Source organism: Amia ocellicauda, chromosome 1 (assembly GCF_036373705.1).
Source record: "Amia ocellicauda isolate fAmiCal2 chromosome 1, fAmiCal2.hap1, whole genome shotgun sequence".
Taxonomy (NCBI): domain Eukaryota; kingdom Metazoa; phylum Chordata; class Actinopteri; order Amiiformes; family Amiidae; genus Amia; species Amia ocellicauda.
The window spans coordinates 56949285-56971010 of NC_089850.1; the positions used below are offsets into that span (position 1 = coordinate 56949285).

The 21726-nt window shown below is 44.8% G+C and overlaps 1 protein-coding gene across 2 annotated transcripts; it reads right to left on the reverse strand.

The window, feature by feature from the left end:
• Positions 1-1039: 1039 nt before the first annotated feature.
• LOC136753922 (uncharacterized) lies at positions 1040-14177 on the reverse strand. Of its 2 annotated transcripts, none has more exons than XM_066710313.1 (22): positions 13965-14177; positions 13807-13871; positions 13386-13478; positions 12830-12957; positions 12393-12542; positions 11999-12037; positions 11659-11847; positions 10853-10952; positions 10541-10758; positions 10111-10249; positions 8446-8648; positions 7614-7734; positions 6709-6914; positions 6220-6337; positions 5964-6133; positions 5618-5703; positions 5152-5282; positions 4369-4555; positions 3947-4094; positions 3725-3821; positions 3192-3287; positions 1040-1175 (listed from the first exon to the last, which is right to left on the reverse strand). In XM_066710313.1, exons 1-22 carry the CDS (start codon positions 13982-13984, stop codon positions 1075-1077), a joined length of 2805 nt encoding a protein of 934 aa, XP_066566410.1. In that variant the 5' UTR covers positions 13985-14177; the 3' UTR covers positions 1040-1074. The 2 variants fall into 2 exon arrangements, with proteins under 2 accessions (XP_066566410.1, XP_066566402.1); XM_066710305.1 differs by having other exon boundaries at positions 12393-12545.
• Between the last annotated feature and the right edge of the window lie 7549 nt (positions 14178-21726).

Sequence of the window (21726 nt, forward strand, 5' to 3'; positions counted from 1 at the left end):
ATTAGCGACCTGCTGATGAGGGAGTTCAGCTCATACTCAGGAAAAAGGAGGATGATTCGGGAAGAAAAAAAAAAAAAACTGGTGCAGGCAGAAGCAGTAAATGACACTCCTGTAATGAAAGGAACAAAATTAGTCAGCCAGAAAAGGACACCCCTCCCACAGAGCCTGGCCTAGTACAAAGCCGAGAGCAGGAGCCGGGCCGCTATCAATTAAATTAACTAACTTGGAGTGAGACTAAAACTAAAGATCAGGAGGACAACCCCCCAAAGATGCATCACTTGATCCACAACCATTCAGATACACCATCAACACCATCGTAAACACCACAGATGTTTTCCCTAGGTCAGTAGCTTGGTCCCGTAGTGCAACAATCACACTCCCTCTTCCTTTAAACTCGGATCATCGCAGCCCCTCCCATCTCCACCTTTGTAGCAAGTCCTTGGCTTTACCCAACTGGGGGGGATTCCCGTGGAGTTAAGGCCAAAACAACTCCATTACTTCAATCCCTACCATCTTTCACCTACTTCTATGGGGGGGGGGGCATTTTTAGTGTTGCAAAAAGGACAAACTAAGGTGAAGTGGGCTGGTGGTCCCCAAACCATAGCCTGTAGAAGACCAGGTTCAAATAGTCTCCTCTAGTGAAAAACTGGGCTTCACATGATCCTACACTAACTTCTGAGAAATCCAGGCTCCATCCAGAAGAGATCTGCGGAGGTTTATGCTAAGTGTGTGCGTAAACCCCTGAACCCAATCTGAATTTAAACAGATGTAGAACATTGTGTTGCTTTCACATAAAGGCAGAGAAACTGTGCAATCAAAAACTAGTGCTTCTCACCGTTATCAATCAGCCATGTGACCTTTTGTTTTTTGTCATGTCACAGGCTTCCTGCCGACATGACACAGATTGAGATCAGGCGTGCTGCATCTGAGCACAGGAACTAAGGGACTAGTTCTCTCCCCAGTATGAAGAGAGAAGAGATAGGCAGACGGGACAGAGGCCGGACCCCAAGCTGGAAAGAACAAAACTCTCAGGTGAAACTACAGGTCACGAACACGTTTTTATTTGCAATTTTTTCACTTTTTTTTATGCCTCAGGCAGAGACAGACCAAGCCTGCCAGCAAACAGAGGACAGCAGCCAGGCACGCCGACAGCAGCCAGATCAAACTCCTGGGATCTGCAAGGAGAACAGAGTGGTCAGCATCGTTACTATTCCAGCAATGACCGCACAGTGTGTGATTTCGACATACAAATAAAGATCAACACCACAGCCTCCGTTTTGCAACCTTCCACAAATTCACTTTTTTCTCTGTCGAGTCCAAAAACATCTTCCTGGTGACACGGAGCCCGATTCTGCTCCATCAGCCTGCGCCAATTAAATTCATCATGTGCTAATTAAGACGACATCTGTTTGTTAAGTAGGCGTCGATTTAATTTTAGCACAGCTCCATCGGAGTCCGTGACGTCGCCTCCAAAAAGGTCAGACTCTCTCAGAGGAGGCCGAAAGAATGGCTTCATTCGAATTACACGGTCCTTAAATTTCACCACATTGTCCTGCGTCTGAAATTACCTGCGATTAAATAGATGCGAATACAGACGAGTCACACTGGTCCATTTGCTTAAAAAAAAAAAAAAGTTACGCCATCTAGATCGTTTTATTCGGGCTGACGAGTCACAACAGAGCAGAAGGGACTGCCAGTGCGACGGTTTCTGGCGTTTCCCCATATCAGGTTCAAAGCTTTACCAGCTATTATGTGTAGTCAGTTATGCTCTCTGGATCGCTTTCCTAGAAGCCCCGTCTCTCAGTCCACCCTTTTTTTTGTTGTGTCTTTAAAAAAAAAAAAAAAAAAAAAAAAACTCCAGCTAGGACGTCCTTTTCTGTCTGGAGGCTGCAGACTGTGGGAGGCTGATTTAGTGTGGTTTTACGAGCTGCGTTCTTCCAGTAATTTCACACCCCTCTGCAGCCCGGACTCAGGCCACAGACAGGGCTGTTTATTAAACCAGGTTGGCAATCGTTACTGGGGGGGGGGGGGAAAGAAAAGACCTTGAACATTCCAGAGTGAAGAAAGAAAATTTACTGGAAAAACAAGAATTAAATACATTTTAAAATGCATCTGACAAAAGATTAGCACGATATAATACCACAGAGTTCCTCCGAGCTTTCCTCTCCTGGACCGGACGTGCCGCTCGATCATATTGCGATTGATCCGTCAGCTGAAAGCCCCCACACTTAATTTAAAAAGGAGTAAAGGAAATCCATTTACACAAAGCCTGTTCGTGCGCATCAGAGCGAGTGTGAACGTAGGGATGAAGATTAATAACACAAATCAGACCAGATCTTTTCACTTCGCTTTAGAAAATGACCAATTATACCCCACGGGGCAGATGCACACACTTTCAAAAGGTGACAATTGAAGTCAAATTAAAAACTGAAGTTGTATCCTTTCCCCATCCCCCCCCTTTTTAATATGATTGGAGCGACCGAGTTTCACAGCCTGGAGGGAAGCAATCTGTACAAACCCACATCTTAATGGAACATTTTATTTCAGGGAAACGCACTCGGAGAGAGACATTTATGGGATAGCAGAAGGCAAGCCAGGAACAAATCTTCAGGCAGTCTTTAAGCAGAGCAGCTCGGTTTGCAGGGCAATTTCCCTTCTTACTTTCACAGAGTAATGCGCTCGTTTTAGATGCGTTGCTTTATTATTCACTGCAGCAACTATTCCAGTTAAAACTTTCCACTTTCAGTACGTGTACCGGGTCAGGCAAAGAGTAACACTGCAGCCTTTCCCTGAATACTGGATTCCTGGCAGCTGAATCTGTGCCAGCTATAACCACTGCAGATACACAGACTTGCAACACTGTGACCAGCAAAATACACCGCTTTCTAAAAGGGTTACAAATCCGAGCTCTCGGACAACGCTCTCTATGTAGAAGAGCGCTCAAAAAAAGGTTAAACGTCAACAGGGATTAAATTGTCCTTGGATACGCCGAAACCGATGGCTGCAGAGCATTACGATCAAGAGGCAACCTATATCATCTTAAGCCTCTGCCTTTAGCTTTCAGTACATTGGTTTCCATAATCGCAGCACAGAATAAAGCGGACTTCTGTGGCTGTGATGCCATTCCTGCATCTGATTAAAGGGAGACCAGAGCTTCCCCCCCCCCGACACGGCAGAGTTCAGAGATTTACCCAGTGCATTCTTGCCAACGCCGTTCAGAGGGAGGAGTTCGATGGATCCCGCCGACACCACCATGCCCGGTTTGGCCTCAGACCCGGATCGCCTCCCTGGAAGACAGGGAACAGTGAGTGCAGTGGGGGAGAGAGGCGAGCGGCTGAAGTTTTTGTGCCAACAGATTGAGGCACCTAAACAAGGACAAGTACACTAATGAAAAATAAATGGCTCATCTTTAACCAGATTAATATTGATCACGCACCAGGCATCGCACAGAAACGTACTCCATCTTGATTTAATCTGGAATGGGACCACTGGGTGACGTACATTAACAATCTATATTTGCATTACAATGCGGATGAAATCCTTCCTCGTTACTCTCTGGTTTGAGCTGCAAACTAACAGGCAGGCACATCGGCCTCTGCAGCAGCTGCGGATCTGATGACTGATGACTTTGACATGCGGAAGACGTCAACACGGAGTCAAGCTGCCGCAGGTCCCGGGAAGAGGCAGGGGCCCGTCCATCAGCAGCCCTGCACTGGGGGCTCACCTCTCCTCTGCCTGTGCGGTATACAGTCTCCACTGCAGGCTTCGTCGGTCCTCAGTGCAGCGGTGTCGCACAGGATCACAGAGCAGTGGAAGTAGATCTGCGCCGTCCAAGAGGGAAACATACAGACACAGTGAAAGAGGGGAGAGGAGGGTGGGCATGGAGATCTGGCCAGGGAAATGGAATGGGATGGGATGGGAGATGGCTGGGCTCCAGCCCTCTCACCTGGTGATTGAGCAGCTTTGTGGTCTCGGGTTTGACGAAGGCAAAGGTCTTGACCTCGAAGCGTTTGTGGTGCTGAGGGAAGGCCAACGTGGAGCCGGCGCGGACGCGGTGGAACACAGTGCGGTACTCGTCCTCCTGCAGCTCGCAGCTGCAACACAGCATAGACAGACAAGCTCAATGCAGCTCTAGTGCTGGAGTCCCACACTGAGCAAATCCTGCAGATGTCCTCAAAAACAGGCTGGTGGGATAAGCTGGAAACCTTAGGGTTGGGAGGCCTAAATCCTTCACATGGGTCAGGGATGTGTGATAATTGCTCTTTGTGGTTGCAGGGTATTTAAACCTTTTAGTTGTGTGCAGTTCAAGGTGTGCTAGGAGCGCAGGCCTACAGAGACCCTTCTCCTAGGGAAAAATGAAGCAGGCACCTGTCCTGAATGATGGGCCAGGTGATGGGGTGTGTGGGCTGGGGGCCAAGGGTGCCCCAGCAGTCCCTGAGGAAGAGCTCCAGGCCGGGGTCTTCGCTGTCCACCATCACCTGGACAAACACCGGCTCGCGGAGACGTCGCGCCACTGGAAACTCGTCCGCCGTGAACGCAGAGGAGAAGGTTGAGTCTGCATGGAGAGGGAGAATATGGGCCAGGTTACCACAGAGGGAGAGAAGAGAGGGCAATCAAAGAGAAAGAAAACAGTCATTGTAGGAGTGAAAGACTTGCCAAAGAGCATTTTCTCCCCCCCAAGGACAGAGTGAATTGAGGCCTCTTGAACATGATTGCCATCTGGTAAGAAGCTCTCGTGACAGTTTTAAATTCAAAAGGTGTTTGTGAATGTAATTTCTTTAGATTAGCATAATTTCGTTTTACAGCACTTGTAAAGGTTATCTCAAGGCAGACTGATGTTGACACAGACCTCAGGAATGTAGCACAGCATAAAAGACAAAAACCTCACCTCCTGTCCGATAGCCGTGGTTAAATATAGAGGCAGAAATGTGTTTATGGATGGAATTAAGACAAGAAACTTCAAAACAAGGTTCAACCAACAGAAACTTTTCTGCAATGAGAATTAAGAATGCTCTGGGGAGACCTAAACAGGAACGCTGACTCATGGCAGAAGTGTGGAGCTGCAAGGCTCTCTCTGAGGATTTCCTCCGGCTCCGATAGGTGGCCGTTTCAACATCAGTGGCAAACCCTGCGGGCCGATCGCTCACCCACCTCTCATGATGTCCATGCGCAGGGTCAGGTTGCCATTGCCGCGGGCCGGTAGGGGTGGGCGGGGGGTCATTAGGCCCACCAGACCCATGGTGAGCAACTCCTCTCTTCTGTAGCGGCACAGCAGGGTCGCACTGCACAAGGAGACTTCTGTTCAAGACTCTGCAGCTCTCCGTAAAAATCGGGAGTGGACCACACAACAGGAGGGCTTGGTACCATCCTGCCTCGCTCCCAAACCCAGGCCAGTCTCTGCAAGATCCCCATCATCTCCCACACTGTCCTTGCCCAGCCAACTTTTATTAGTCCCCACCCCCACCCACCCAAGATTACAATTCCCTTTCTAATTGGCATCTGGTTCTAATTCAGGCCTCGTTTCTCAGAATACGGCTGCGTGGGCACGTTGTTTTCAGAGCCAAAAGCAGGGCAGCTCCCACACTCGGCAAGAAACATACATCTGTCAGTCACTCACTGAAACCTCAGGTACTCGGGGGCCGTCCAATCCAGCGTCTTTTGGTTAGAGATCTTGTTCTCGAACTCCACGAACCTCCCTTGCACCTGCAGCACAAAAGGGGAAAAGAAAACCAATCCTACAAGAGCAAGAATGACACATTTTGCTAGAATTCTGCAGGTTACTGATCAAGCTAAATTCATTGAGCGGTGTGTGTCCGAGAAGGTCAAAGGAACACAGCAGCCTAACAGAAATACTGAATAGTCCAATAAAAGTCTGTGCAGATGCGTTTTAGGGTTAGGTTTAAGTTCAGAGGTAATAACGCTATGGATAGATGGAAAACCACGGGCACAGGGGACTCGCCCACCTTCTCTGTGGTTCCACAGGTGTTGACGGGGAAGGAGAAAGAGACGAGACCCCGGGAGACCTCCGAGGGGCCACACTTGGGGTCACGCACTGTCAGCTGCTCCAGGGCGGCCGAGGGGGACGCGGCCAGTCGCAGACCGCTCGCTTTGAGCAGCCCCTCCTCCGTGCACTCTGTGGGGCAGAGGGGACCACGAGACTCAAGGCAGCTGGGCAAAGCGAGAGACACCAAGCAGAAGCGCAGAAGGGTCGGGCCTTACCCAGCTCCCCCGCAGAAGGGAAGGTGCAGGATTGCCGCGCCGACACCATTACGCCTCCCTTCGCTCGGTCCCGGAACGACACGGCCAGCAGCAGCGTCCGCCGGCCTGGTGTCACTCTCTGAAATAGCGCAGCCACAGACGGGAAAAACATGAAGGACAGAAACGACACCCATTTCACCCACACATCTCTGGCTGCTCGTCTTGTAAGCCTGCACCTCTTCAAACTCACTCCCTCCCTCCAGTTTTACATTTCTGCTTCTTCACCAAGATTTGTACAAGGGCCTGTGGCACAAAGTCTAAAATTAACCGATTAAATTTTTCCCCACCATTGCTCGGATTCTTATCTCTCTCACACTCACACACACACACATCGGGTTTAATAGGCAGCGCATTTGCCTGCAGCGAGGAGGTCATGCTCTCGAACACTGCAGGCGTTCAGCTTGGAAGACACAGGGTTAGATATACCAACTCTCTAGAGCAGACGAGCACCTGATGCAGCAGGTCGGGCGAGTCGACGCTGACGCAGAAGACCAAACGCGTCTTGCGGCTGGTGTAGGAGTGGCCGCGCTGCGCAGCCTGGTTCACCAGGAAGGGGGCGTCCCAAATGTGGAAGCTCCAGAAGTTGTCCGCGTTGCCTCGGGTCACGTTGAAACACACGCTGCCGTTCCCGCAGAACCCCTCCAGCACGGGGAGGACTGGGACAGAGACACACAACAGAGCTCGGGCCATCGTAGATAAACTAATATAGGAATGGTATAATGCCATATTAAAACGGGCATCTCAGACAACTGTCAAACGTGCCCCCAAATCATAAACCTGTCTGTCTATCTGGTAGCACTGGCCTCCTGAACTAGGCAGAAGGCGGATTTTAATATTGCAGGGCTTTGAAACTCCCTACGCTTGTTAAAGTCTCCTGCAAACACAAGCCTGAGCAAGACCCCTCAAAGCAGAATGCACAAAAATATCTAAACAAAAAAATAAAAAATAACCTGCCCGATTTGCAATGTTCACGCATTGAACCGAGGCCAATGTGGAGCAAAGAAGTCTGCCACTCGGAGAAATAAGCCTCAAAAGAGGCTAATGTTTTTCTCTACAGCAGGGAACCCTATAAAACCAGGGAATAGCTCGGGATCTTCCAAATTTAAATTCCACAGGCTGAATGACCGGTTCAGCTTAAGATTGCAAAAATCTTTGAGCATTTTTGTTTTGTTGGCTTTTCCATGGAATCAGGCATTGGACATAGGAAAGGCAAAGAAAGAAGTGTTTAAAACCTCAGAATCATAGTCAGTACAGGAGACTGGTCTGGGTTTAGTCCATCCCACAACCCCAGGCCCCTGCAGAAACAGAGGCACTTGTTCGGAGGTCAAGCAGACAGATTCCCAGTCTGGGCTCACCGATATCCTCTCGACTGAAATTGTAGGGCTCCTTCTCCTCGACGATCTCCTCCTTGCCCTCAGCGGTCTTGAAAATGAGCGCGGGACACACAGAGTACTGGGAGGTAAAGCCACCGACATACTGGGAGAGAGAGCAACAGTCAGGTTCAGGCAGGTATATTCACAGCACACTTCGCAACAGATGGGAAGTAAGTGGTGCAATGTCCTTGTGAAGGGTCACACAGATGCTTTCAGGGAGCCAATCAGTGGCTGTGTTTACATGCTAGCTAGCAACAAAAGGGTTTTGGCCAGTACTAGATTCCTTTAACAAGTCCTGCTTTGAACCTTTACCTTTAGTCAGTTTTTGTTCAATTTATATTGGGGGAAAAAAAACATAAAACTAGAACTAGTCATAAGCACCTTAAATAAGTAATGACAGTGAAAGTATTGTCATAATTCATTTAACGGCATTTAAAACACAGCCAGTGTCTCAGAGTGCTTGTGCAGAAACCATGGGAAGAAAACTGATGTTTTGATGTAGGCAGTGGATACTAAGGGAAGATAAAGTCTTGTACTTTTACCCATTATCTGAAATGCATCACAGCACATTGCAAAGCAACAGGGGGGAGAGAAACAAAAACGGAGGACAAGAAGGATTTATATAAATCAACTGCTTTGGGGGTAGAGGGAGTTCACAGGAAGACATTGCTCAAAATCAAGGCAGGGATGGGAGTTCTACAAACGTCCCCCTGCTCACGGAAGAGGTTCCTTCAAAACCATACAGGACAGAAAAGACTATAAAGACCCTGCAAACGGCGGACCCACGTAGCACTAAAAACCAAACCGTGCTCACCTTGCGAGGCACCAAGCGGCTCCCGAAACGGGCCAAGATCCGGACGTACAGGAAGTACGGGTGCTGGACGAGCCGGACAGTGACGCCCCAGGGCAGGTCCTCGACGGACTGGAAGAGGACGCCATCGATGGAGAGGGCGGAGAGGGTGTAGTCTTTAGGGACCGGGCCGTACGTGATGTTGAACCCGTTCTTCTTGACCTTGACTGCAAGAGACGGGCAGAAAGCAGCAGTCAGTGCGTCACTCAAGGCGCAGACAACACTGGAGAGCCAAGATTGCGGAGGCTGCCACACCTACACAGCCTGATATTGTCCAATAAAAATCTATTGGTCTGCTGATTTTAATGTATGAACATCTATTGCTCATTCCTATGGCTGGTTTGCTTTGATTTGGGATTTTATTGGTCTGGATGACACTTCTGATGAGAACGGTAAACGGTGGAGGGGAAGGAAATCAGTGTTGCACAATCAGCACTGGGGAAATGTTTTCATGTGCTGATTTAAACCGTGGTAGTTTGTTACACAGAAGGAAGAAACAAAATAAAAAGATAAACATACTCTAGGTTAGTGAAATACAGCAGCCAAGATAGACAACCTCTTCAGAAAAATCAGAAGGAGGCAAGTCTGCTTCTGCAAGATTTAGTGTCTGAGCTTTTTACACCACTCATAAAGGCCTGCAGGGATTTTTATATTAATCCCCGCGTCTCCTCCCTGTGCGCAGAGCTTATTTCAGCAGCTCTCGGGGGGGCGAGAAATGATTAAAGCCATTCTTCTTGCGCCCTCGTTATCCTTTATGAAGCTCTTAAAAATGAGGGAAGGGCATCCAAGACTCAAAATGCTGACTGCCAGAGGAATCACACTGCAAATATGTCTGGACTGATTTTCCCTTACACTCTATGAAGGTTTGGAAAGAAAAAGTATATATAAGCCAATAAATTAAACTTCCCACTGTCTTTTACAGCACAGTCAAATGGTTTTAAGACCATTAGCCATTAGACGGTTTCCTTCAAGAGCAAGGATATAGGCATTTCAACAAGCACCACGTTTTGATGCAATACTGTTTTTGATAAACGTATCAGCCCAATTTAAAAAAAGGGATGGCATGAGGTTTTGCATTTTTACAATTATTAAATCTACCCTCAAGCAGCATAGGCCCTATATTACAGCCTTTTACTTTGTCCTTTGCCAGGGATAAGATAAGTCATAGTCATCAGAAGCTAGACAGCACTAACCTAGAATCTGTCACGAAGGGAATCTGCGGCACTTGAAAGTCCCTGGTGTCAAAACACCAAAGACACTGGTGGCTTCCAGAGAAAGAGTCCGCTCCTCAGAAGAACTCCGAAGGGAAATCATTTACATTCTCACCTTCAGAAGTGGCTTCTACAGTACAGAGTGAAAAAGCTTGGTGTCCCCAGCTGTGCAACATCCGCCGGTGCATTAACATCACGTTCAAACATTCGGCTTTAAGAAAAGTGCTTGAGTTACGGTTAGAAGTCTAGAACTAAGATGCCACCGTATTGTAATATAGCATCCTGAAGATACTAGATACGCATCTATCTGGGGGAGGGGACAAGAAACAGAGGCGGCACCTTAACCCACATTATCCATCATTTTAGTGGTGCTGGACCAGGCTGCGGCCTGTCCCAATGGGTGCGTCGGTGGACCTGCCTGTGAACACCGCCTCCGGGGGCTGGGGACTACACGTGTGCCCGGGCACAAAGATGACCGCTTTGGTATTGCGCTGGTCTGTTCGGTCCCTCCACACGTGGACCAGAGACAGCTGGTGTCTGTTCATCACTCTAGAGCCCTGCAGCGACAAAAACAAGGCCCACTCCTTCAAACGGTTTGTCCTAGGGACAGCTTCTCAGATAGGAAGGAGAGAGGGGAGGCAAACCAGGCTAAGGATGCAGCCATGAATAATTCACACAGCTGCTTCAGGTTCACAGAGCAAGAGAGGAGAACATGGAAAGTAAAGCAGAGTGAAATAATTCAGTGGGTAGCTGGAGTGAAATCCTGGACTGGCCACAGTTCTGCAGAGAAGTGCAGGGCAGAGGGATTGTGGGCAAGAGAGTTGCTCAAGATCCCCGTATGCACTCACCTCTCTGACCAGGGGGTTGGCCAAGACGCCGAAGGAAGCCCGGAGCTCCTTGTCCCGCAGCTGGAGGGAGTATCCCCTGGACAGGGTGTCCTCCTGGGACAGAGACAAGCCGTCCAACTGCAGGCGGAGGGCCAGGTTCTCTGTATTGGACGCTCGGCCAGGGAGCCGCAGGGAGACGGCGGCCACAGTCACGTTGTTGCCCTCGCAGCTCACCTTGACTGTGGGACACAATGACCGGTCAGTACGAGGGTGCAAAGCGAGGACAGCGCACTGCGATTCAGGAGCTGCAGGGTGGAGAGGGGCGAGGCTCACCTATGGGACAGACCGCACTCAGGTTGTAGCGCAGTCCAGTCAGCAACTCCTCGTGTTTGGCCACCACGTTATAACCCAGGGTGGGATAACCATGGTAATCCTACAAAGACAGTCAGGGCCTCAGAAGGATAAAAATACTGTGCACAGTTGTCTTCTTGAATGGAGAAGCAGTCCAGTGCTGTACCGATTTGTCACTTTCGATGGAGCAATACAGGGTACCATCAAGTGTAGAGAATCGAGTGCGGTCACCTGACAAGGGTGCGGTCAAGACTGGGATCTTTGATGGTCAGAAACACAGGTTTTAGCAAATAGTAAATCTTTGAATTAAGGTTTCAAGAGCTGGAGGAAATCAAAGGGAAGGTTTCCACTGAACCAGATTTGGGTTAAAAATCATTTTCAGGTGCTTTGGAGTAGTTTAGACTAAGTCTCTCCATCCTTCTGATTGGATTCATGACCTCTTCAAAACTGTCACCTCCAGAAGTTCGTGAACAGATGGACCCGACTGAATTGAACTCCTAATGTATGAATAGAAGGCCATAACTTGTGGAATAATCGCACATGCAACCTTTATTATTATTTTTTTTAATTTACGAGCAGATGCTCTTTCTGAAACAGAAAAGCACTTCACTATAACATTACTTGTGATTAAGTTCTCTATACAGCATTAGTGCCATTAAAAACAAACTAAAATCAGTAGTAAAAGTGCAATAACCTATAATATGCAAGACAACTGAACTAAAATCAGTACCAGGACTCCAAAAGGTACAGTCCAGTGAGGAAGACCAATCAACCTCCCCCTCCCTCACCTTCCTGCGGACGATGGGGCTGCCGTGGGGAACCCTGAGAGTGATCCAGCCGCCCATGTTCTCCGTGTTCACCCCGATGCCGTGGGACCACACCCACTTCTGGTCCCTGGTCACCGTACTGCCATCGGGGTAGCGAATGTCGAAATACCAGCGGCTGGCGGCGGCGGCTCCGGCCTTCTTGTGCTGCCCCTAGAAACACAGCCGAAGCAATGACAGGCTGGAGGGACACAAACGTCCATTCTTATTCACTCTCAACACTGGGGATACAAACATGTCCACGTGAGTGTGCTTTACTTCAGGGGATAACGTGCAAGGAATTTCTGGAGCTCCTCCAACTTACCGTAGAATAATGAAAGGGGACATCAATGTTGAGGGACACCTGGAAAAGTGAAAATGCAAACTACACTTTACTATATGCCTATTTAAGCATGTATACAGACAGCTCAAGCTCGTACAGCCAAGATTTGCCCTTTTCTATACAACCAAAACATGTTAATGGACAGTTGTAAAATCCCTTGAGCAACACCGCCATCTACTGGTGCAAGTGGCTCAAAGGCGGTAAAAGAAAGCACAATCTCCCAGCAATTGGAAAAAATGACTTCAAGCTTGAGAAGTCACAAAAGAAACTTGAGTGAACAACACTTGTGTGGATACAAAACCATCAGATTGTGGAAAACCGGTCCCCTTGCTTCAATTGGCAGCCCATGTCAAGGGAGTGGAGGATTCTGGGATACCTCTATGTACTTCTCTTCACAGAGCACTCGGCGTCGGGCGCTTCCCAGCCTTTGGTGACAGGAGAAGGAGAAGACCTCCGTGGTGGGGGGGCTGGAGGCGTCCCTGGGGACGTAGGTCACTGCCATATTGAACACAAGGCGCTCTTTTTGCTGCTGGGGGGGAGGGAGGGGGAGACCAAGCTTGTTATAGTCTGCCACACACACATGCATCGCAGTCCATTTAAATGCCAACTCAAGGAAGTAGGTCTTTAGTTGGGATTTAGAATGTTATAGATTAGGATTATGATATACTTGGACCACTTGGTTTAAGATCTTAGCATATTAACAGATACAAACAAAAGAGTAAGGCAGTTGAAGGAATAAGACTTCTACTTAAATTGTCATAATGGAACACCTGCTCCATTGCCCCCAGCTACCAAATCCCCTCCGACCCCTACCTCTAAATACACGTGACAGGCCATGAGAGAAACCGTGACTTCCAGATCTCCTCTGTAGTTCCTCCGCTGTTTATACCCACATTTAGCATCCAGGGAGGGACCGAGCGGATGAGCGAGTGCATTTTTGTCTGTAATGGGAAAAAAAATAGCATGCTGAATTGATAAAGGAGGTCTGTCTTAGACAAAAGTAGGTCAAATGCACTTAAAAATGTAACATTGTGGATATATATCAGTTCAATGAAAAGCCCTTTACTTAATCTATAATTCACTTTTTCTGTGTCCTTAACCCATGCATAATTGGCCATTCTGCAGAATGGACACAGACTGAAATGAGAGGCTTGTTGACACCCACTGACCTAACCCGACACTGCATTCTGTAACAACACATCAATGCATCAGACATAACCCAGTTGCTGGCCCTGCGGATTCACACATCACTGCCAAACCACAGTCATAACCACAAGCCCTATTCAACAGCATCCTTTGACAGTGCAATCATTAAAACCGAGGCGCTTTTACAGCCTGGGACTTGCAGTAAAGGAGGGTGTCTCCCCACCTTCAACAGACACGGTGACATTGTGCGCTTCCATGAATCCCTTAGCGATTCGGATGTGAAGAGAGTCAGTCCGGCACCGTCCTTGGAGGTGATCTGCAACAGACAGCGCGGCAACGTCACAATGCGCAACAATACGATACAATGTTTCCGGCAGCTGTTCCCAAACATGCGTCTTTACCACACGGCCAAGGAGGATCAGGATTAATATTGCAAGGTTTCATAAATCAAACGTATACCATTGCAACACCAAAAAAAAAAAAAAAAAACGCAACCCACGAAGTTCAAACAATGGCAAACAAATAGGCAAAAACTAACCCCGGTCGCCATTGTGTCGCCAGCGGTTAGCATGGCCTTTGGGTCATGCACAGGCTTTTGCGGATTAAAAGATTTACTTTGGACACAAATGTGCAGCTTTTCTCACCAGAAAGTGGACCTGCGCGTACGCTGCACGGGCGGACAGCCAAACAGCTTGCGAGTAAAGCAAACCTGCAGAAGTCAGAAGCGTTAGCAAAGTGCTCCTGGGGGAAATGAATCCAACACTTACTCTCCCTCTGAACGCAATATAACTGTGCATTCTACCTGATAAATATGAATTCCATTTAAAAGTTTTGAACCTTGAATACTGGAGAAAATAAACAACACTCGCAGGAAACAAATGCGTTTTCTAGTGGCACATTATACTTCGCACAGTTTGCTCAAATCAGCCACCTGCTACAACTCAATTGATTCTGATTGACAGAGCTTTTCTGGGAGGCACTGAAATACTTTACGACAGGGGTTCCCAAACCGGTGCTGGAGTGCCCCCTGCTGGGCTTCCTTCAAACTGAGCCCTCTCTCTCATTTGCTTAATTGAACCCTTAATTGCACTAACAGTTCAATTGGAGGTTCAATTAAGTAATTAAGAGCTCAGTTGGGTTGATTTGGCTGATACTGATACTGATTTGACCGTGAGGAAAATCGCCCTTTAGAGAGGAACTAAACAGAGTTATTTATTGTCAAGACTTAATTAATGTAATCTTAATAAGGAGACAACAGAAGACGTTCACATCACAAGATTAGTATTATTATTGCACAATTGCTTAAAACAGAAGAGTTCATCTCAAACCTACACCGGTAGATACATGACTTAATGAATGAAGTCCATGTCCCCTGCCAGTGTGATTGATAGGAAAAGTGTCAGACACTTCTACTGCAGATCTTCACTATAGTGCACAGAAAATAAGGTAATAAGATGTCAAGCCAAACAACCTGCGCTTATAATAACACATGCAATGTAAAATAAACACAACAAACTCAAATAGAGGGACATGAAAGCTGCAGCCAGGTTTAAGGCCGGGCTGTGTCTCATTGCATCACCCAGAGAAGTGCTATCCTGGACGTTTATGAAAAAATGTGAAAAGCTACAACAACATCAATAATAATAATAATAATAATAATAATAATAATAATAATAATAATAATAATTACTATTCTAGAAGCCGCTGGCTGACCACGTGTGCGCTCGTGATCCAGGTCAGAGGTCAAACGGACTCTGAGAAACGGCGACACGTTTATTTTGAATTAACTCATCTGCTCCTCACAATAAGTAAGTCGTATATGTCTTACTTTAACGAGATATAATACGTATTTCGGCAAATATATGTTTGGTATATAACTCTGGTAGAATGTACAGTTTTATTGATTTGGTTTGTTTTTTTAACGACGTCAACACACGGATGATAATAGGATTGTGTTTCTTTGTGTGTCGCTGTATGGCTTGTGGGGATCGTGTGGACGCTTTTAAATGGCGTTCAGTTCCCTCCATCGCAGAGACACTGACATGAAATAAGACCCCATTGCAGCCACTGACACCAATAATAATGATATATCATCTGAACATTCATAATAATGTGAAAGGACTTGACTTTTGACATTTTGACTGTCTACTGTGAAAGCAGATATAGTGTATAATGTCATGCATGTGTCTGAATGTCCTACATGTATCTGAATTTCTGTCATGCATGTATCTGAATGTCTGTCCTACGTGTATCTGAATGTCATGCATGTATCTGAATTTCTGTCATGCATGTATCTGAATTTCTATCATGCATGTATCTGAATGTCTTGCGTGTATCTGAATGTCATGGATGTATCTGAAGTTCTGTCATGCATGCATCTGAATGGCTGTCCTACGTGTATCTGAATGTCATGCATGTATCTGAAGTTATGTCATGCATGTATCTGAAGTTATGTCATGCATGCATCTGAATGGCTGTCATGCATGCATCTGAATTTCTATCATGCATGTATCTGAATGGCATGCATGTATCTGAAGTTATGTCATGCATGTATCTGAAGTTATGTCATGCATGTATCTGAAGTTATGTCATGCATGCATCTGAATGGCTGTCATGCATGTATCTGAATTTCTATCATGCATGTATCTGAATGGCATGCATGTATCTGAATTTCTATCATGCATGTATCTGAATGTCTTGCGTGTATCTGAATGTCATGCGTGTATCTGAATGTCTGTCCTACGTGTATCTGAATGTCATGCATGTATCTGAAGTTCTGTCATGCATGTATCTGAATGTCTGTCCCACATGTATCTGAATTTCTATCATGCATGTATCTGAATTTCTGTCTTGCATGTACCTATCTGTCTGTCATGTGTGTATCTGAATGTCTGTCCTGCTTGTCGTGCAGGTGCAAAATCCAATGGCTGTGACGGGACAGGGGATGATCAGCAAAGCACTCAAGATGAAAATGGCAAAAGAGGTCAGCTCTCTTTGAATATAGTCTCATCGAGGTTGGTGGTCAGGTATAATGTTGCCCCGGAAATAAAATGACTGCTATGTGAACATTTGTTAAAAGGAGAATTAGAGAATGCCCATTACCCTAATTAATTGAACAAGGCCCTGGGACTGTAAACTGCAGTACAAGTCTACAGTGGGAAGCATCAATCAAAATGTTCTGTCCAAAGCAAAGGATTGCATTGATTCAGACATTTACTGTGTTACCACAAGACTTTCAGAATTAAAGGACTTTAATTGTGCCAGTTACAGCACTGCATGAATGCATGTGTATAGAAATCTGAATTGGCAGCTGTGTCCTACCACTAATTGTGCACTTTTTCTGTGCAGTATTTCCTCGGGTAAAGAACAGTCTGATGGTAGTAGGGACACATTATTTGCAAACCAAACTAGCTCTCTTATTCAAATAGGTGGAACAAGAATTTGCTCCCTGCGAAGATTCTCCTTCAAAAAGGAAAAAAGCGCCTTCAGAAAAGTCCCCAGCAGTAAATTCAGATGCTTTGAAAGCCGTATTGACGGGTAATTATGATCTGTTTATTTTAGGAGACCATTAGCATAAACCTTTTAAACCCCCCAAAAAACCTGATCATCAAAACAGTCTTAACATTGCAGAACTTTTGGTCAATAAAATGCTTTAATCCAATTTGTAATGCAGAATATTTATTAAGCATTATTTATTCATTGACAGATGAGAATAAAGAAGTCAACATGTTGATTTCAAAGTTCATACAAGTGATGAGGTAAGTGGACAACATCATTAGATATGCTGTGCAAATATGTCTGCCACATCTGAATATTCAAAGTTAATGCTTGGAAGACCTTTCTCTCGCTTTTTTGGCTATTTGGTTTCACAGTGGTCTTACAATATTCTGAGCACAAATGCACCTAGGCTCCATGGTCTTAGACACGCACATTAGAACATTATAGATGCGAAGACTTCTTCAGAGATGTCGCCTTAGGACACTTGTGGAGGTATGGAGTGGCCACTTTATTAGGTACACCGACCTAGCACCGAGTTACTCCCCCTTTTGCCCTGAAGCCAGAATTAATCAGGGCCTGGACTCAACAATGTGTCGAAAGCGTGCCAGGCAGACTTGTATTTGAGTTACCATGGTCGGAAAAATGCACAAATCAGAAAGACTTGTGTGGTGTTTTGCCACCAATACATCTCTCTGATCTGCCTGCTCGGTTTCAATTGGAGGCCAGTTTTACTGCTCCTGGTTGTAAACAGGTTAGAAGCAAAACGTAGAGTGTTTCTCCACATAGCAACATCCTGATCTGGGTAGTATTTGACATTTAATTATCCTTATATTTTGGAAAGGAATAATAGCTTGTGTTAAAGTTAGTAGTAATACAAAGACTTCATGAAAAATGTCCATGTATGAGTCAGGGAAGGTCAAGTGTCTTTGCCTTTGTTACTCGAGTTCGAGTCCGAGTCACCAAGTCTGCGACTCGAGTCCTACAAGTCTGGTGCCAGATGATGCTTTTGCAATCCTCCAGTGTCCAGTGTTTGTGTACCTCAGCCCACTGCAACCGCAGTTTCTTGTTTTTCGCTGACAGGAGTGGAACTCCGTCAGGTCGTCGGCTGCCGTGCCCATCCGTGATGGGAAAGGTCTCTTTCGGCCCCACTTTTGTGCTCGGCTGTCATGTGACTCGAGAAATCTTGTCAGCCTCTGTTGGCCTCTTTCGTTAACGAGCTGTTCTGACCACAGGACCACCGTTTGCTGGATGTGTTTTGGGTGGTGGACTGTTCAGTTGTGGGTGAAAACCCCAGCAGGGTTTCGGTTTCTGGCATTACTCCTACCAGGGCATCTGGTGCCAGTAAACATGCCCGGGTCACAATCACATTCCCCCTCCGAACTGCACACACACAGCATCCCTACAGACCCATCTACCCTCTTTAAATAGCATAGTCTGAACACGTCTGTGTGGGCAGTCTATTTTGTGGAACAGGGAGCTGTAACTTAAAAAGTGTTTGATATATCCATATGAAAAAATATGTATAAAAAATACATTTAAAAACATAATTTCTTCAGACACACATAGAACAATACAAATCCAGTGAGAAACTCAGAAATGCAAATGGAGAGATTCTATAAGCCACTGGCTTTTCCAAGAGTAAATATATCCATGGGATGTTAGTAAGGCCTAATATAGTGTTTATTTTGGAGAGGCCCATTAAGGGTTATTAGTCACAGATTTATTTACCTACCACCCAGACAGCATGCACATGTATGACAATTTTGCATACACAAGGAACAGGCTTCCACTGAAAGCAGCTAATTGTGGGACTTTGGTTTCCCTGCAGTGCGCATATTGTGGAGGATGCTGCCGTGGTCTACGAGCTCGAAGACATCTTGAAGGAAGCCCGAGCTTTGGAGGCCCACCTGAGGCAGAAGAAAGAAGGCCTGAGGCTTTCTCTCGCTGCCTTCTCAAATAAATTGCAAGGCTAGCCTGATTAAATACACCCGAGCAAGCAGTCCACCAACTCTGAATGTCAACCAGGCAAACTACCTATCAGTACTTTTCCCTCACATTGTATTTTAAAATGTGACTTTCAGAAAACAATTGTTCATAGAAGTTGCTATCTCCTATTTTGTTACACCACGGTGCAAAGGCACACCCCAATTGAAGAAATGACTGGTTTAAGTCTGATTTGATTAATTAAAATCTGCCTGGTCTTGAAATGTACGTAAAAGCTTAGGCTGTATGTAAAATCACCATTTAGAAAAAAACACAAACTAACAAAGTTACACTAGTTTTTCATTATTTTATTTACTTCTAAGAATGAGATTATAACCATTTTTGTTTTCATCAGAGAATACTCTCCCTATTTTAGTTTAGAGAGCAGCTAACATAGTTTTGCATATGGCCTCTGCAGAAAAAAAGCATGCCAGTGAAGGTATCCAAATGTTTTACTAATTTGCATACTTGTACATGTCTTAGAAATTATATAAGAATGTAGACATTTGTTTGGTCTTTTTTAAAAATGTTATTTACTGGCAGATGAAGTTATTATTTATACTGAGACAACCCGTTGATGTTTTTGATTTGTGTACATTAAAATTATTTCAACCTCTCTGTCAGACGTGGAGTGGCATTCTGTAAATGTGTTGGCTGAGTAAAGCAAAGGGTGATCTGTGTGTGTCTGTATGAATGGACATTGGTGGCAAACGTGTGTGGGATGGATACGCTTTGATATTGTCAGAGACAACAATAAATAGCAACCGTTTGGAAAACCATGTTTGCGAAAATTGAATGTCTGCTCCATCCATTCGAAAAGTGTCTAAGCAACATACAAAAGTGACCCTCATCAACCAAATCCTATCCATTACCAAATTAGTGAACACTCTCCAAATAAACGATCGTGAGAATAAGAGAGCCTGGACTGAAGACCTGTGTGAAAAGACTAAAAGCACTACCCAGACGGTCAGGGTGCACATAGTCACTGTTCACCACTGACAACACGGGTTTCCTGTGAGAGTTGTGCAGAAATACAGTGTGTAGTGCAGTTTGGTGTTTCAATATCTCAATATCTCAAAACACCTTCTGAAAAGAGTTCATTTGGTGAAACCCACGTGTTTAAACGTGTTCATTTATGACTCAGGACATTAATAACACAAGTGTGAGCTGTAAATGTCAGATTGGTTTGACAAGGAATTTTTTTTTTTTTTGCAGACACCCTTAGCCAATTTAGAAATACAATAATAAAATAGGAGTAATAAAATTGGCAATATACATTTATATAGACACACCAACAACACTTTCAGGGAATGCATTTTTACGCCATAAAAATGTTTCATACACAATTGAAATTGCGTCATATAAACCTGTCTTTGGGAATTAAATGAATACATATGTTTATTTCTTTTTAAAACCTAAGTAGCTTTTAGGTAGTATAACAAATACAATTATATTCAGCATCACTGATAATGTCCTAACTTGTAGGTTGATATTCAGTTGTAAAAGTCGGTGGTTTAATGATCCAATCCCCCCCGTCCCCCCCGCTCAGTCCCTCCTCTTTCTCTTTGCCTTAAATAGAGAAGCTGAGAGAAACCAGGACTCTTACCATCCTGAACTCCATAGGAAGCAGAGAGACAGAGAGGTAAGATTTCACTGTCAAACTCAATCTGCTTACATGAAGGGATTTGCTACAATAATAGACATGTGTCTCTTCCTTATTACATATATTCTGTACAGTGTTTAACAAATAAATAGATTTTGATTAATTGGCATTATTACTTAATAACTACCATAGACACACAATTTCAATTTCTTTATAGAGAGAGTTTATAGTAATAATGATACCACTGTGTGATACAAAAAAAACACAAAACAAGAAGAAAAACAAACAAATTAAGGTTGTGAGTAGAGAGGCGAGCAAATGGAAGCTGTTAAGAACACAAAAACTGCCGACACATATCTGTATTTGATTTGGGGAATTGTTAATATTACCAGACAGAGAGTGAGTGACAAAAAATGAAGTTCTAATACTAGAATAATAGTTTAAAAAGAGAAATTACATCTTTCATCCAGAATCCAAACACATGTACGGGGTGTTCGGGAGAAACAAGTTAATCTCAAAGCTTTTAGTGATTCTTAATCATCCATTTTACACAGCAATGCTATAAGGTTTAAAACAATGTTGTGACTATAAAAGTATAATGTTAAAAGGTGGTGCATTTAAACAATTTAATTATTAATTCTGAAGCATATACAGTATATATCAAAATCCCAGTGAATTCAGGAAATTTTAAGTAATAATACTTCCAATGTTAGTTTGCATCCTTTTTAGTCAATGTAAATGTGTATATGTTATTCAAATAAAGAGAGAAAACTATAATGTTCTTTCTTTAGTTCTCAATGGGGGTTTTATGGGAAACAGTGAGTTATGCAGCTGAAAAGATCAGTAAAATGCACTGCGATTTGGAACCAGCGGTGGGAAAGCCAGACAAATGAATTGGGGCATCTGGATTTGGGTGCGCAGCAGTTTAACTTGTGACTTGAATGAGTGGGGTGTGATTTGTGTCTCAGGAGAAGACTTGTGTTTGTCCTAGGGAGATTACAGGGCAGCTTTCTGACTCTTTTCTCCAATTAAATGAATATCATTGCCTCACCTCAGTCAGAAGCTCAGCATCAAAGCTCCGGACACCAAAGGCAAAATTGTATAACTTTATTTAACTGGTTCCCAGTCCTCTCTCTGTTTCTGTTTTTGTTGTTGTTATAGTTGTTGTTAAGCTCTTATAAAACAAGTTATTTGAATTAGTTTGCTTAATTATACCTAATATTGAACATTTCCCAACTCTGAAAAATTAGTTGGGCGTAGAAATTGCAACATAACCTATACAAATGCTGGGTATATTATTTCAGCAGTCAGGTGTCTGAATCTAAAGTATTGCGTGGACACAGAACAAAGGTGGTTTATTTAGAGAGCGGGAGCAGTGAAAATTACTGACTGTCTCATTTGTTAAGTCTTGCATAGACAGGGAAGTTATATATAGATATAGATAGATCATATATAGATGAAAATCATTGAATTATGGGGT